Raw genomic sequence first — 17513 nt, forward strand, 5'->3', positions numbered from 1 at the left:
ATTTGGATCCTCTATCTTCCACCACACCTCTCACAGCTGAATCTGATAGTGATAGTGTAATATTGGCTGACAGAAAATGAAGAAAAGCATAATAGTTCCCCTTTAAGGCAGAGGTGACCTGTGACCTCCATTTCATGCTATTTCTGACTGAAGCAATGTCATAGTTTCTGTTACTGATGCTGCCACTCTCCACATGCATGCACATAGAAGGGTGGGAAGGTCCGAAAACAGAGCCATGCCATGAAATATAAATCACTGCAGGTGGAAATAGCAGTCCTGTTTTGACTAAAGGGGTCCTGACACAAATAGTGCTGGAACTGTTTCACCCACCAGCCTACTGTATTTAATTCAGCCTTTATTTTACGATGTCGGGCTTATTCTGCGAGTACACAAGTTCAGTGACCTGGGTGAAAGTTTGTTTGATATCAGAGTTTTGTTTTAAACAAATCTGATTGGATTCCCTGTGACTTAACTTTGTACTCTGAACTAGTGATTAGGAAAACAACAGCTAAGCTATTTTTATCCATTTTTTGCATAGTTATGGTTAATTGCGGGAAGCATAATTATATCTATGATGATTTAAAGGTTTTAGAGTTAAATTAGGAAGCACAGCTCACAGACCAAATGTTCCTCTGTGTCAGCTTTATACATGCAGACAGACAGACAGACAGGGTGTAGTTATCACCAAGGCCAGGCTGGAAATAACAGTTTACTCACCAAGAGAGTCCACTGTGGTAACTGAGGAGCTGGTGAGACTTTTGGAAACAGTCACAGTTCTGTTTTTGGCTCATGCCTGTGACCAGTGAAAAAAAAAATCTGTTCAGTGAAGTCATTAAACTTTTAATTTACCCTCAATAGCCACCGATTCAGGCGCCTTGCCCTTGGATATTGGAAGCTAAAGATATTTCTGAGGTAAATTAAGAGGTTAATTAAACATATGCTGCTTTGAGAGTCAATTAACAGTCATTTTACAAGCAGAGATGCTTAAAATTTAATGGTCGCACATTCTTACTTGTGATTGGATACTAAATAACTTTGTAATTTCACTCTTGGTTGGACAAAATACACAGTTGGACCACCTGGGGATTTAGTGCATTTGTCATGCAGCAGTAAACAAAATTATAAAGGTCTACCCTCTTTCTATCAAAGTAGGAACAGATGCCAAAACAAAATTGCTTTTACTTTAAATGGCTCCTTGTGATTTTCCAGATTTTACTGAACACGTTTGATAGCTTCATCTGTTTGTTCTGGGACCATGTGATCTCCACAAACTACACTCTGGTGTCGCATGCATCCATTGACTTTATAAAATTTGTAAAAAGGGATGTAGCCACAGAGTCTGAAGCTAATGCAGTCCCTTAAAAGCTGCATTCTTTCTAATGGCCAGCAGGGGGCGACTCCTATGGTTGCAGAGAAAAATAGGTCTGTTTGTATAGAAGTTTACAGGGTAAAAAAAACCTTTAGGTTCCTCACTCTGAATTTCCTCACAACTTGTGGGCTTTGTCACTAGTTTTAGGTCGTATTAATGAAGTGGTTCCAGAGTGTAGTGGTTTACAGTAGGGCTGGGTATCGTCACTGATTTCTAGAATCGATTCAATTCCGATTCACAGGGTCCCGAATCGATTTGATCCACGATTCGATTTAATTCGATTCGATTCGATTTAATTCGATTCGATTCACTTTGATTTGAATCTGGGAAATTTTGACAGTCAGAAATATTATAATTCAGATCAGTACATTTACATATTTTTGTATCTATAAAAAGGAAGCTGACACACCAAGACTTTATCAAAGGTGTGAGCATCACAGCAGAGGCCTTTGTGTCAAAGTAGCTGAGGATAAAACACAGAAAAACATGAAGGTGATTTTCCTGTTCTGGGATTTTATAAAAATTTTCTGCAGTAGATCAAAAACGAAAGAAAACCATTAATCAACACATGAACATTACCTCTGAAGTTACAGCGGTTTTATTAGAGACAAGGCTGAGCGTTTTGCATTTTGCATAATTTTAAAAAGTTTAAATTTGTTCGGTATTGAACGGCAGAAATTAGGTTTTATTTTCGGAAGTATATAAAACGAAAAAAAAAAACCGTCGGCCGACAGCGCTGTAAACAACTGTAGACTTGTGCGTAACAAGCAAGCGAATAATGCAGAAAACAGTACAGAGAGAGAGAGGGAGAGAGAGCGCGCAAGTGAGCGAGCATGCGAGAGAGAGCTGTGCATCGTGGTCGAAGCAAAACAATAAAAGTCAGAGTGAATTCATGACGTTGTTTATGTGAAGCCTAGTTTGGATCTTCTTTTGCTGCTGGTTCGGTCAATAATGTTTGGAGAGAGATAAAACTAACAGCTTTACAATCAGCGCATAAAGGGCGTGAACACAAAGCGCGGACCGCCGACAGATCAGAATCAGCGCGCTGTCGGCTTTCAGCCCCGACTGTGAGAAAGGCAACATCTCACTGATTCTGATCCGCGGTTGGGCTGTGTGTTTAAGTCTTTGTGCAGAATCCATGTTCCTGCTCTCATTTACTGTCTTAGCTGTTTGGTGGTTGTTGAAATTTTGTGAGATTTCACCAGAGATTCTGGCATTTCGGGCAAAATAAATTTATATTAAAAAATCGATTCAGGATTTTAATGAATCGATTTTACGTTATTCAAGCCAGAATCGATTTTAATCGATAAATCGATTATAAAAACCCACCCCTAGTTTACAGTATGGTGTAACAAGCGTAAGACCCCTAGTTTGATCCTGGGACTCTTTGAGGTTGGGTCAGGAAATGTATCTGGCATTAAAAACCTGCCAACTCAAACATGCAGAGCTACCTGATTTGGTGACCCCTTGTGACTAAGGATGATTATCCAGGGTATGGTCATTGTGTGAGCCCATAGACATTGCACTAAAATGCTTTAAAAATTTGTCAACGCCACAACGCTCCTATCTCTACTAATTCGGTGTCCAGAATTAGTAGAGATAGGAGCGAGGAACGGTTCTGCCTATTTTCATTTTTGTTCTGTTTTTTTTTTATCTGCTCGAGTAGCTTTGCATGACTCACAGTTTGAAAGTAATTCTTATTTATCTTACACTAGAACCTCTTTTTTTTAAAGATCATCTTCCCTTTTGGAAAACTTCCTTCTGATTGGTTGCACCTTGTAAACAGAAGGTTTGATCAGCAGGTGGGTGTGGTTTCTGTGAATCTGAGATAACCCTATTAAAGGTTATGTCCTCTCATTCACTCACTCACTCACCTCATACACAGCTAAGAGCAGAGAAAAGGAGGGTTTAGAGCAGCTTTTGGCTCAGGGGGATTACTTGTGAAAGCTCTGACCTCATTAGCTGAAATGTTTGGTATCACTCAAACACTATATGACAGAATGTTGTCACTTTAACAGACTTGTAAAGACGGCAGTGTCTTACAAGGGCTGCAAGTTACACATATACTTGACTAACTTATATCAGCCTGTCTGAGTCTGTGTGAGACAGAAGTAGCACTGAAACAACAAGTTTTAACTGCTGCATAAACATGTAAATGTGTGTGTGAGAGACTAACTGGAAGGAGGGATCCTTCTTTTGTCTGAATGAAGCATGAAGTCTCCTGGGAAGCTTTCAAATCCTCTCTGGAATGTGTGTGTGTGTGTGTGTGTGTGGCACATTTGAACAAGGAATGCAAATATTTGTGTGTGATTCACTTTTGTGGTGTAGTGTAACTGTTGCCATGGTGACCCTGTCCTCTGGTGATTTCTTTGTTACCTGACAACTTCTTTCTTTCTTTCTTTCACCTTATTTTATTTCCTTTTTACGTCCTCATGTCTTTTGTTCTTTTTGTTTAATTTCTTTGTTTCTTTCTTTCCCTCTCTTCGGCGCTCTTCCCTCTGTATCCTTGTTTAATCCTTGTTTAATTGTCCTTGTTCAGTGCCAGCCTACAGCTCAGGTTTCATCAGCTGCTCTCGTTATTAAGTTTATTTACCGAGCTCTCAGCTCATCCTCTGGTGGCCCTGAACTTGACTGTCTGGCTCTAGTTTTTGTTTGCAGCTGGGAGTGTCTGCATGAGTCTGCATGTGTACACAGTAAAGTTACAGTTTTCGTTATATTAAACCAGTTGTTTCCTGTAGACGTAGTCGGTTTTCTAACAGGTCTAATACAAAAAAGAACCCTGATGATGATGATGATGATGATGTTGTTTAATGTTTTTCTGTGAAGACCATATATAGAAATGTGTGGAGTTCAAACCAATTCACATAAAATAAGAAGAAAGAACATTGATGGAAATCAGAAATAAGAGCTTTGAGAGCACTCTGATAGACTGTAGCAATTAATTTAAATTAATTTAGTTTTTAAGTCCATTAAATGTATCAACATAATCTTTTTTAAAAAAAGAGATAATTGGTGCACAGAGTGTAAAGACGCTATGTTATGATCTTTAGAAATGGTTCATAAAAATCCGCCCATTCATGTTTTTGCAAGACACCGTGATGTCAGCATCACCTGTATATGTTAAACATGTATGTTAAACATGTACAGGTGCATTACACTGACACAGATATCTGTGTATTATTGACGGGCTATTAATAAGCTCAATAGTTGCACAAACTTCTGGGTCTTTACCATATATTAAGATATATTGTCAGATTATTTATTTGAAATGCTCCAGGGCATGAATAGCAGAAACACCTGGCCAGAAGTCCACTGAAAAGAAATATTTTCTTTGCAGTCTGTCAGAATTTCAGAATATTAAATCAGTTTTTACTCAAATTTACTTCAAGGTAAAATAAAGCTTCAGGGAAAATAACTAAAAATTGGGTAATTAATTTGGAGTTGTCAAGTTGAAATTTTGACTTGCAGATGGCAAAATGTGTTTGTTTTTTTTTTCTTTTTTCAGTAGCAGAAACAAGCTTCATTAGCTATTCGTGTAGATTTTCTTTTAGCTAATTATCTTGTTTTTCTTGTGAGTTACCGTTTTTGTAGCTCTATGTTGTTTAAAACTTAAACCCTTTATAACCCTTGTTGTGTACTGAGCATTTATTGCGATGTTTTGTGTGTATTGTGCAGGATGGTGATGGAGGAGGGGGGGCAGAGAGACAGAGGGAGGAGAGCTCCAGCGACGGCGCAAGCAGAGGAGAGGCGGATTTTCCTGGAGCTCGGTGAGCGAGTTTGAGCCTTCGTTTAACTCCTAAATGTTTCTTCAACCATGTCAACGCTTCCTTAAAAATAAATATACCTTCTTAAATAGATCACACTAGTTGCACTGAGACTGAGGAGAGCTATTTACTGATGCTGTGTTTCTTCTTCGACAGGGGAGCAGAACTTTGATGCCATTTATTTGTCAACATATCGAACAGCCTGCAAGCTCAGATTTATACAGAAGAGATGCAACTGTGAGTCAGAACTGGCCTCATTTACAACAGAAAGATGCGTTATTAAAATGATCATGTGTCAGTTCAGGCTGACGTAAAAGGGAAAATTTTTACATTGTGACATATTATTATAATAATAAAATGAGTGCAGAAAAATTTGATCAAAATCTTACTTTTTATTGTAAATAGTGAAGCATTGCACATCTTTCAACACCTATCAAACGATAAGATTCTTAAAGTTAAAAATAATTTAAATACTTTGACTTCCTTCCTCTTCTTCCAGTGCATCTCATTGACATTTACAATGTGATCGAAGCGGTGCGGGATGCTGGTCTAAACGCAGTAGAGCTGAACGCTGGCATCTCTGTGACCAGACTGGAGAACCTCGTGTCCTCTCTGTTCAACCAGCTCAGCAAACGCCTGCCCACCACACACACCATCAACCCACAGCAGAGCACCATCCTGCTGGTCGAGTTCTTACTGGCTGCCATCGAGTGGTAATGATTAGGAAGTGGCAACAGTGAGATGTGGCCCTCCACATCCTGTTGTTGCCTTTAAATGAGTGTGTCTTTGTCATAGTTTCACAAACGTCATCACACATGCTTTTGTTTGTGCCGCAGTGAGCCGGACAGCCGTCTGACAGTTTTCTCTGTAAAGGCGATGCTGGCCACTCTGTGTGGAGGGAAGCTGGTGGATAAACTCCGCTGTGAGTACCAGTCGATACATCACAACAGACACGAATCATTATCATAATTATTACCCCAATCTGCAGTAATAGTTTGGTGTGTGAGGAGCACATGTGTGTTTGCTTAAACCACAGTATTTATAGTAGTGTGAACGTCACTCAGTGTGCTTGCTATTTTCTGCCATGTGCTACATATGAGTCAACTCAGTTTCTTTTGTACAGCCCATGACATGAAAACCTAGAAAACCGTGGGGGGAAGTCACTGACATTAAAACAAGTGAACAAATAAAAATTCAAACTATACAAAAATTTTTAAAAAACCCTGTAAAATAGAGACTGAGAGAAAAAGAGGCAGAGCAATATGAGACGAACACAGATGTGATATTGATGGATAAAGGGTACATCTGCTCTGCATAAACCTGATCACTTATTGTGGTTTAATCTGCCAGTTTGTACAGTGGAACTGTGTGTTTGGCCATGGTGACCCATACCATGAAGCTCCTGGTGCACAGTTTCTGTGCTGATGTTAATGACAGAGGGGGTTTGGAGCTCTGCAGAGTCGGGAGAGCCTTGGTTACTTTTATGCATCATAAACCACAAGTGGTTTGACACTTTATAACTGAGGTGCTGTGGATCTTAAACATTTTCACTTTGCAAGGATGCCACTTTGAGGAGGGATTAAAAACAGGTTTGTTACAACAGTGGCATCCTATTATAGTACCATGCTCAAATTTAATGAGCTCTTTTTTTTTAATACACTTACAGCAGTGGGACTGAAAACACCTGAATTCAAAGATTAAAAAAAGAGGAACAGCAGAGTATATAGAGTCGATCCCCTGCACATTTACTTTCTGAATGATTTGGATCATTATTATTATCTTATTTCCAGCTGCAAACTGTCATTGTAGCAAATAATGTTCACTGTGAGAGGTCGACCTGATTGCTGATTGAAATAATGAATTCTATCTAGGTTTTCTTCAGGCTGTGGTGCACACAGTCATGTTAAAGTGGAACACAATACTTTTTTTTGTTTATAAATTGGAGTTTTTTTTATATTATGATGAAATCCTAAAACGGGTTGGGGAAGGTTTCTTAAAATGAAAAAAAAAAAAAAACCTGCATCAGTTTGCGCCAACAAGTATTGCATGATAAGAGTGGTTGTCCAAAATGTTCATTTTATCCAACTTGGAGATCTGGATCACTGACAAAGGTGTTACTTGTGGTCTGTCACAACACATCAAAGTAAGGTGGTTAATTCATGCAGATGCACATCTTTGTATTGTGAGTGCACAGACTGGTGATTGCACTTGTTTTTGCTAAGTGGATGGTTCACTAAGCTTTCAGAAAACTTTATTAAGTTGTAAAAAGCATATCCTCGATGTGGCGTAAAGCATTTTAGTACAAGCTTTGGTACAATTTACCTGTAGTTATATTTGTTTTTTACAGGAAATCTTTTATTCTGTTTATATGTTGCATATGCGCCACCTGGTGGATGAGAAATATCAGTGCTGCTGTTTGCTTATGCTTATTTACCTTCACTTGCGTTAGGGTCAGTCAAATTTCCAAAAATGTACCTGCTAACCTAATCAAACTCAGCTGATTTTATTTTTTAAAGAACTTTAGTAAATTTAATGAAGCCATGACCAATTTTACCTTCACACTATGAAAATCGTCCATGTTACATGGAGTGGGCAATAGAAAAAAAAAAAAAAAAAACTGAAAATATCATGTGCACCTGTACTCAAGAAGTTTTGAAGTCTCAAAAATGCTTTAAAAATTAAATTAGATTTAAGATTAAATTAAAAAGCTCCAAAGTTAAACAAAAACTCAGCTGAGAGAGTCTGGCTTTTATGACACTCACTGGTTTAATCTGCCACACTTACTGGTTAAAGTCAAGGTTAAGGGAGGCACTGGGGTTTGGACATGTAGTATTTTAAGCTGCCTTCTTCATTTTTTTGTGTGGTTGTGTGCACGCGCGTGTGTGTGTGTAGATGTGTTTTCTCAGGTATCTGACTCCAACGGTGTATTGGTACTATCCAAGTTTGATCAATTTCTGAGGGAGGCTCTCAAGCTGCCCACTGCCGTATATGAAGGGCCTTCCTTTGGCTACACACAAACCTTAGCACGCTCCTGCTTCCCCCAACAGGTAAACACACACACACACTCACACTCATTTTAACTGGTTGAAGGCGAAACAGCCTCTGTGTTGGTTCTGTGCTCATAAACAGTCCTGCTCTTATTTTGTAGAAGAGAGTGATGCTCAACATGTTCCTGGACATCGTGGCCGACCCTCCTCAGTGTCTCATTTGGCTGCCTCTGATGCACCGCCTGGCCAATGTGGAGCATGGTACAGACACTGTTGATATAATGCAAACTTTCTAACAGCAGACCTGGTTTATTAGCAGAAATTTACTTGCAAATAACCCTCCACCAAGGCAATATTTACATTTAACAGAACAATATTACATTTTACATATATTTATTTTATTTTCTCTTTTTAAACATACGTTAAGAGGTTTGTTGTGCAGTAAAAGTCAAATAATGGTGGAATGACACGTTTATTTTTATTATATATGTAATATGTCGGAATAGGTAATAGATAATAGGCACTGATTTGTAAGTAACTGCAAATGAAGAACTTGAGCTTATTATATAATATTATTCTGCTGCATATTTTTAACTAACTAGGCACATTATTCTCTTTCTCTTTATATTACTTCCTTTAAAAACATAATGATTACACAATGTTTTGAGGTCATTTTGAAAGAAACTTTTACAGAAATGCAAAAGTGAGGTCAGAGGTCATATGTGACATAATATTTAGATGCAAATGATAATGGGGTATTTTGAGTCCCACTTAAACCAGTATATCATCTCACACATGGTGCCAATATAAATAAAGGTAGGCAACTTTTAAGCATAATTTAAAAAATACATTTTATGGAATTTGACCTTATTTGACCCTGAAGAAGAGGTTAGAGGTCCAAAGTAACCTAATATTTAGAATCTCCATATATCAATCCCTATATGCACTGTACTTTTACTGCACTACAAGCCTCTTAAAGTACAATACATGTTGTCAAAAAGGTTTAAATAGCTCCGTATAGCATTATTATCATTTTAACCTTTAAATCAATCGATTGACTTTGAACAAGAGGTCAAATCTTTATATGCTACTTTCTATATGTTGACCATAAATGCTACATTTGTAAGAACCATAGTTTCTAAGCTATAAGGGTTTTTTGTTTGGTGGTTGTAAGACGAAATCTAATGGATTCCTAACACGACTCCACTCAACTCTAGACACAGTTTTATCAGAATTCATTCAAACCTTTTGAGTCATTGTGTTTACATCGTGTTTCACCTTTTGCCTGACGGTGTGAACAAACTAAGCTAAATACTGGAGGGGAAATATATAGAATTATGCTAAATGTGTCACCTGTTTTGCCCCAATCTCTCCTCAGATGTTTTTACAAATTAAAAATAGAATTGTGCTAAAAAGTGCTGCTAGCTGCCTCAAGTGGAAACAGTATTTTTGTTTTAAAAAAAAAGAGTAATTTTGTTAGTGCCAATCAATGTTCTGTATCCAGAAAGTTAATTAGCCACAGATTTGGCTGGTGATTCACATCAGTGCATGGGAACAGAAAAACACTGTGCTCCACTCCACTGTGCAAAGAACCCTCTGTCATCCCTTATGTTTTTATCGTGCCTTTAGATATTGTGCACTCTTTGTAAAGTCAGGTCTTGGATGTAAAATGGATTTTATTGTGGTAATAACTGATTATATAGAGATAAAAACCACTGTACAGTGTGCTCTCTCTTTCTCAATGTCCAATGCTTTTTTTGTTCCCCTCTCTCAGTCTATCATCCCGTCTCGTGCTCTTACTGTCGGAGCAACGGCATGACGGGCTTCCGCTATCGCTGCCTCCGTTGCCGCAGTTACCAGCTCTGCCAGAACTGCTTCTGGCGTGGCAACACCAGCGGCTCGCACAGCAACAAGCATCAGATGAAGGAGCACTCTTCCTGGGTGAGTCACAGAGCGGTTACTCATCCATCACAGCAGGGGGCTCTCGCTGTGCGGAGGCGCATCTGGGCTCATTTGTAGTACAACTGGGACACTTTTTTTTACTTCTTTCCATTACCGCACAAAAGCTAATGAATGAAAACAAGTTATAATTCATGTGATGTTTCCTTTCCTTGCGCACTGTAAAAGTAATAATAAGTAATGCCTATAAGTACTTTATGTTTTCCACAGTTGACTGAAAAACATTTAGCAAAAATATTTAATTTCAGTGAATAATTTCATTTATTGAGCAACAGTTAAAAAAAAACAAAACAGATCATTTGTAAAATAGTTGCAAATGACTACAAATACAAAATTATTGTATTTCATTATATTTATGTTTTTTTCCCTCTTGAGAAATATTTAAAACAACTGTGAAATGATCAGGACCCACACAGTGTTTGAGTGTCAGTCGTAGCACCTTTATTTTGAAAAACAGTGTCTTCCACTACTTTGACACCTTGTGTTCGACCGGGAAGTGCCTTCCCACACCACACACAGCACTCCTTCCCGGCTCCAGACACTAAAAAGGGGGAGAGCTCATTAGTTGCAATCCCTCTCACCTGTCCCCTCCAACCTCCCGGCACCACCCTATGAGATTACCGTACCACCCCTCCACTGCAGCAGAGCCAGAGACCACACCCCTGCCACAACAACATAACAGTGGAGGCTACATCTACATAACAATAGCATTTTACAACATTAAAATTCACAGTGGACGCAAATGTAATTGTGGCGTCTATTAGTGCATTGGTATTCTTTGGAGCTTGAATCCATCGTGTATCATAATTGACATATCGCAACCACTCAGTGTCCTGTCAATTATTTATTAAATATGTAAATTGTTAATAAATGGTACTACGTGAGGAAGTCGGGAGAGGTATGAGGGTGATACAGGACATGGATGAGGACAGTGAGACCGTGGCGTGACCGGAGGGACAGATGGGTTCAGGGTGGGAGTGGACTACATTGGCTATCGACTCTGAGCCCCTTGTTGTTTGCAGGCTATGATGTTTGTAGACAACATTTCGACCTGTAGTGAGAGTAGGAAGCAGGTGGAGAGGTGGAGGTATGCTTTGGAGAGACGAGGAATGAAATATGTGTGAATGAGAGCGAGACAGGTGCAAAGGTGAATGTGCAATTAGTAGAAATGGTGAAGGTTGATGAGTTTAAATACCTGGGGTCAAACATCTAAAGAAATGGACAGTGCATAAGAGAGGTGAAGGAAAAAGTGCAGGCAGGGTAAAAACATGAGTGTCAGAGCTGATTTGTTACAGAAGAATAGCAGCGAAAAGAAAAGGAAAGGTTTACAAGGTGGTAGTGAGACTTGTAGGGTTTGGAGATGGTGGCACTGATAAAGAAGCAGAGCTGAAGATGTTCAGGTTTTCATTTGGAGTGACCGCGATCGAAAATGAGTACAGCGGAGGGACAGCTCAGGTTGAGCAGTTTGGAGACGTAGTTAGAGGGTTTGTGGAAAAAGGAATCTGAATATGGAGTTGCCAGGCTCTAAGTTCAGTGATACAAACACAAGGATCTATTCAATTTGAAAGAAACATTCAGGTGCACACTTCACCTGCTATGAATTTCTCAAAATCAAAGATGATGCTTGTACACATGTGCAGAGAAAATTTTTTATTTATTTATTTGAGGTGTTAAAACTGTTCCCCTGTTCTAGCCGTACTCGCTCTACCCTCATTCTGGTATAAAACAACCTGAACTAGTCACATAGCCTCCTGGGAAATGGAATTGGTTTCAAAAATAAAAGCACACATTGTAAACACACCTTGATAATTCTGGGCAAAGGGTCAGTAGCTAAATGCAGGTGTATACATACCCAAATATTTATAGCTTCATACTCAAGCATGATGTATTTATTTGAAGTGAATCGGATAATTTAAATAAAAGTTGCTCTAGCCTGAAGGAATAAATGTTTATAATGAAGAAATTATGTATTAATAGAAGGAGATATAGTTGTTGAATTATTCATCAGTAAGTCTTTGGCATAATTTTTCTTGTTAATGTTTCAGTTTTAGGTCTAAAGCCTCTAACTAGTGCAGCTCCTGCCTGTCATCATGTAACATTATATACTCATTGTAGCTCAGGCTTTACATATATTTACATGTGATTTTCTGTAGGACTGGGCTTTGTGCTTCATTTTTATTCTCAGTATATGTCCTTTTCTTTCTTTCTTTTTAACAAAGACACCCAACAGCAGCAACCTGAATGTGGTTCATGGGAAAACAGATACCTGATTTTAAGATTTGTGCTCAGGAGTTAAGTGTCAGTGCATTTTCAGGTTAAAAAAGGGCCTTTAAAGGGTTAAATATGCAAATAAGCACATGTACAGTAAAGCCCTTGAGATTCATTAAATTATCTGTCAAATAAGGTGCACAGCTGCACTGTGGTGGTCTAGAAATTACACCAAAGTGGTGTAAGGGCTGACAGAGAAGGACCCAAAAGCAGGACACGGAGAGTCAGAATAAATGCCCGTAAAGCCAGATCTTTAACCCAGACAAGCAGAGATCATAGACAGGAAATACACAAATCCTGGGAGACTACAGAAACTCAAAACCAGTACACAAGGCAATACACGAGAAGATAACAAGTGAACACAACAGATAATAACAAGAAACATGAGAAGGATCAACAACAATGGAAATCACTAGACACCTTAAATGGAAAGAATAGAAAGTGATCTGGCAGTGAACAAAGGAAAACTGGGAGTACATATATACAAGTGAGTGATTAGCTAAAGGGCAGCAGTCTGTTCACTACGTCTGTGCTGCAGTTTAGTTAGCAGTAATTAGCAGGTATCTCTGTTTTCGATAAGTGCTAAAGTTGATTCTTTAAAACGGGCTTCACACATCTACTGCACTCATGCAGTGTGGGTTCATTAACTGATGCTTGTGTGTTTGTTTTTGTGTGTAGAAGTCACCGGCGACAAAGATCGGTCGAGCCCTGAGCAGGACTCTGGGCTGCGTGTCGTCTAGGGAGCCGCCACACCCAATTTACCCAGAAGAACCCGAGAGGACCCTTAACCTCGCCAACATAGTGTATGATATGACCTCCCAGCACTCACACATTTATTACACTAAATATCAAAAAGCTAAATGTTACTGAAATTTTCAACAACCGCTTTTTAATAATGCAGGTTATTCCTGTCAGATCAGTGCGGTCTTACTCAGTGAGGCACAAAAGGATTCAGCTTCTATTCTATTCTATCATGTCCCCTTTGGTGCCAAATATCCTGTCACTCAGTTCACCTCATTAGGATGTTAATTTAACATACAGTGATAGTTTCAAGGTATGGAGGCCTAAAACTGACAAAGTATATAGGTTTCATTACACATGCCAACAAAAATATCAAGGTATTTAAAAAAGTAATAATAATATGCTTCTATATTTATTTGCTTTTGTATGAATTGATTCATTTACTGGCCTGTATGACAGTACTGACCTTATTATTTTAGATTAGCACACTAAAAAGCTATTTGTTAAGTAAACTTAACCTTGTTACATGCTTTACATAAATGCAGGAGAAAAAAGTCTCCCAAATACATGCATGCGAAACAAATATCTCAGAAAGCGGTTTAATCTTCTGATTTTTGCACAAAGAAAAATGCACTATTCTCGTAAAACTCAGATGGCACAGGATGATATTGGAACGCATCCCACTGGAGTTACCTGGTCCGAAATAAATCCCTTGATTTTTACAAAAAAGTGGAAACATTTCTGTTAATCTGACCCTTTCTGAGCTTTTAATGATAAGGGTTTTTTTTGTTTAGCTTTGTTTTTTTGCATAAGACTTCAAACGATGGTGAAAATGGGATAATTGATTTACAGTGTTGTAATGTATGGTTGACGTGTCTGTTGAAATGATGCTTGACTTCTCATGAGTATTGTTGTTGTTATTAATACTTTTACTTTTATTAGTTTTTTGCTGTTGTTGAACAGTAAAAACCAAAAAGAAAATAGAGAAATTGTTGGAAAAATGTTAATAGAAAATAAAGTTACTAAATAAAATGAAAATTTAAACCATGGGAATAAAGAAATACAAAAATTAATACAAAATCTAGTAAATTTAGAAGCAAATTAAAAGTGTCAGTTAACCAATCTATACATGTATGTTTAACATTTTCAATTCGTTTGTTTATTTTGGCGCTTTTGAGCTTCCATATTGAGAGCCCTTCACTACTAATCAATCTAATTGATGTGCCTGTATAGTTTGGTTATGATTTTGGACTGTAAGTATTGAACCTGGTGCCAGTTAAACTGTGTGATGGTAGCGTTAACGACCTTTAAACTATTTCTAAAACTTATTCTAGATTTGACATAATAGGCTTACAGGAGATCTGTGTGAATAAAGCTAAAAAAATGATGACTGTATGATTAACGCTAATATTACTCGATTGCATATTATTGAATTCATGTGTATCTACCCTGTAAAATAGACCTCTGTAGTGTGTAAAATGTTGATATTGCTTAAAAAGAAGATTGTTTGATTTTTGAATTGAATTTATTTCCAAAAAAGCCTTGATTTGCTCATTTTTTGTGCCCAAGTTAAACGCCTGCTGGGCTGTACAGATACTATTGTCTCTTTGTGCCGCTAAAGTCACTGAAGCTACGGAGGAATATTCACTATGAGGCCTCCTCGCATTAGATGGAACAAAAAAGATTAAGCTTTCTTGTAGCCGTGATGTTAATGTTTAACAGTTAAACATTTAAACACTTTCACAATAGGAAGTGAAACATCTGCAGCTTAAAAGCTAACAATTCGAACTACAAAATTTTACATTACCTAGAAAACTCAGATAACATAAATCAAGCAAAAGTCCCGCCTCTGTATATCCAAACGCTTCGGTTGCTCCGCCCCCCTGTGGCGTATCGGCATTGTTTAAGGTCGTCACAGACCTGCAGGCGTTAGGCTCATACTCAGGCTGAATTTAGCGCGGGTGTGAGTATGCTTTTTTTTTTTTTTTTAAATGCCGTTTCAATTTCAGACTTAAAAATGTGATTATTTATAGTCTTTTTAAAATGTTCCTCTGGATGTGCCCTCACTCCACTTCCCTCTCTTACTTTCTTTTCTCTCTCCCTCGTTTGAACTTTGGCCTGTCTGTGTTTGCTCAGACCTTTTACAGTTCACTGTTGCATGAATGCACTCAAAAGCATGTGAGAGTGTGTGACTGTGTGAATGGGAGCGTAAGAATGCGTGCTTTCTGATAGGCAGGCTTTGGTAGTTTAATGATTTAACGTCGCTATCCTTCCTCCGTGTTAACTCTGTTGATAATAAGCCTCTAACGCATGTTTGTGTTTGTCTGTTCAGACCATCGAGACCTGTTGGGAACACCAGTGAAGCCATGCTGCTGTCTTCATCAGCTCGCGAGTCCTCAAAAAGGTAAAGACTGACATTAGAGCTGATTAGAAGTGTGCAATCTTGTGGCTTCATTTCTTTTTTCTGTTTAAACTAATATTTCTCTAATATTCAAGGTAAATAAAGACCTTAACCACTGTGTCAGGCAAGTTGGTTGGCCAGCTGCTGTTTCAATAAATCACAGCTCCGAGTTGAAGTGTGAGGCAAACTGGGTGAAGTGAAAGCTTACTAGGTTGTTCTATTAGTAATTTCAGATTAAAGGAATCATATGAGTTAACAGAAATAAAGAGGCTGTTTTTAGCTGCGTGGATACACAGCAGAGGGTCTATACTGGTGACACAGGGCTCGATAGCATGAGCGCTTCACTTGCACACAGTTAAAAATAGATGCGAACTCTTCACAACGATTTAAGGGCTCGTGGTGGGTGAATAAAAACTAATATGAGATTCAGCCCAACTCAACGCCAGTAAAACGATGCTGTCATAGGTTAGTGAGAGTAGGAAGCAGGTGGAGAGGTGAAGGAGTCTGCAGTGTCTGTGATCTGACACTATGAAAGAGCTGTTGAATTAAGTTCAAGTTAAAAGAAAAGTTTAGTTTTCCATTATTTTTCCATTTATTACATTTCTTGTGAAGTTTCCTGCAAGCTGACAGCAGCAATCTCTGACACCACCATACAGGCGTATGTCTAAAAGGCAAAACACGTACTCCACTACATAGCTTGTAAGATTTTAGATCGTTATTATTTTGCAAGTAATAAAAAAATTGTGTATTTAAAAGTCTCTCGTCCTGTAAGAGTAAGAATAGCCTCTCGGCCTCGCAACAACCCTGAATTGGATAAGTGGAAAAAGATGGATGGAAAGATGATTAAATAGTTTTTAATGCTCGTTTGCAGCTCCTTATTTCCGTTCTTTGCACAAAACTGCAAATTTTACAAACTGCATAATAATAATACAGAATTAATTGCTCACAAAACTTATCACAAATAAGGAAGAATCTATCAAAACACAAGGGAGAGAGAACACCGTAAACCAATCACACAGTGGACAGTGGTAATTCAACTTATAAAGGATGCAAAGCTATTTAAAAAAAACAGCTGGGAAAAGTTGGTGCAGATTTAGGAATGCTAGCTTCTCCACCCTCTCTGGGTTTGTATACATTAAAGTGAGCCTCCACAGTGAATCAATATTTGGTAATAAGGTTAATAAGGTTAATCAAAGAAGTAATAATCAGTGGAAAAATGTGCTGTTAGAGGCGTGATTCACACTTCAGCCTTATTCAGTGTTTACTGATCCAACTTTCTTCTGATTGGCTGTCCCTCACAACCAGCTTTAAAAGGCAGAGGAGGCATCCATATTAGGGCTATCCCCTCCGTGACATTGTACATAGCCAGTATAAATAAATAAATACAAACTTTATTTGTCACAAACACAGTGCAACATATTGTGAACATGCAGTGAAATGCTCGTGTTCTGAATTGCGGACAGGCTGCAGACATAGCCGCGCAACTCCAGGGCTGGTTTTTAGCATGGGGGGTCTAGCCAGGACTCTTACTGGATACCGGGTGGGAATCGAACTTGCGACCCCCGCTCCAGAGGTGTGTAGTCTTACCACTACGCTATCCAGCTGCTGCAGTTGTTAAAAAAACTGTGTGAAACGAAGCATTTCTAGCTGTCTGGTGGCTGAATGTCTGGCTTGTACATACACTGACCTCATGATTATTAGTCATGTTTAATATGAGCATCCAGCACTGGAATAATGTGACAGAACACAAGAAATAGCAAAAAAGGCTCACTTTAAACTCTGGTGCGTTGGGTTCTTCTGAACTTCTTTTAGCATTTTATGGACCAAAAATGAACTAATAAGAAATATTGCATGTTAGTGAATAATTGGAATAATAAAAGATATTCATTGCATATAAAAATTGACATGCATTTTTCAGGTGTTATGAAAATATTTTTTCTTTTTACTCATATGCACATTTATTAAGAGAGATTTTGTGTTGACTTGAAGTTAAACTGATGTAATTCCTTTAAGACAGACTGTTA

At 38.3% G+C, this 17513-nt stretch overlaps 1 protein-coding gene across 11 annotated transcripts in view; it reads left to right on the top strand.

Moving 5' to 3' along the window:
• Window positions 1-17513, top strand: part of LOC146501911 (dystrobrevin beta-like) — a 46243-nt gene that overhangs the window by 12454 nt on the left and 16276 nt on the right. For 8 of the 11 annotated variants that reach the window (XM_085132449.1, XM_085132453.1, XM_085132444.1 and 5 more), the window contains 9 exons: window positions 5045-5136; window positions 5290-5370; window positions 5633-5846; window positions 5970-6055; window positions 8026-8180; window positions 8282-8381; window positions 9895-10061; window positions 13026-13150; window positions 15421-15492. In XM_085132449.1, the coding sequence (XP_084988575.1) occupies window positions 5046-5136; window positions 5290-5370; window positions 5633-5846; window positions 5970-6055; window positions 8026-8180; window positions 8282-8381; window positions 9895-10061; window positions 13026-13150; window positions 15421-15492 (1091 nt within the window). In that variant the 5' untranslated portion in view covers window position 5045. Of the gene's footprint in view, window positions 1-3102; window positions 3172-5044; window positions 5137-5289; window positions 5371-5632; window positions 5847-5969; window positions 6056-8025; window positions 8181-8281; window positions 8382-9894; window positions 10062-13025; window positions 13151-15420; window positions 15493-17513 lie in introns of all 11 variants that reach the window. The other 3 variants (XM_085132448.1, XM_085132451.1, XM_085132450.1) reach the window with 1 other exon arrangement.

Source organism: Neolamprologus multifasciatus, chromosome 15 (genome assembly GCF_963576455.1).
Source record: "Neolamprologus multifasciatus chromosome 15, fNeoMul1.2, whole genome shotgun sequence".
NCBI lineage: Eukaryota > Metazoa > Chordata > Actinopteri > Cichliformes > Cichlidae > Neolamprologus > Neolamprologus multifasciatus.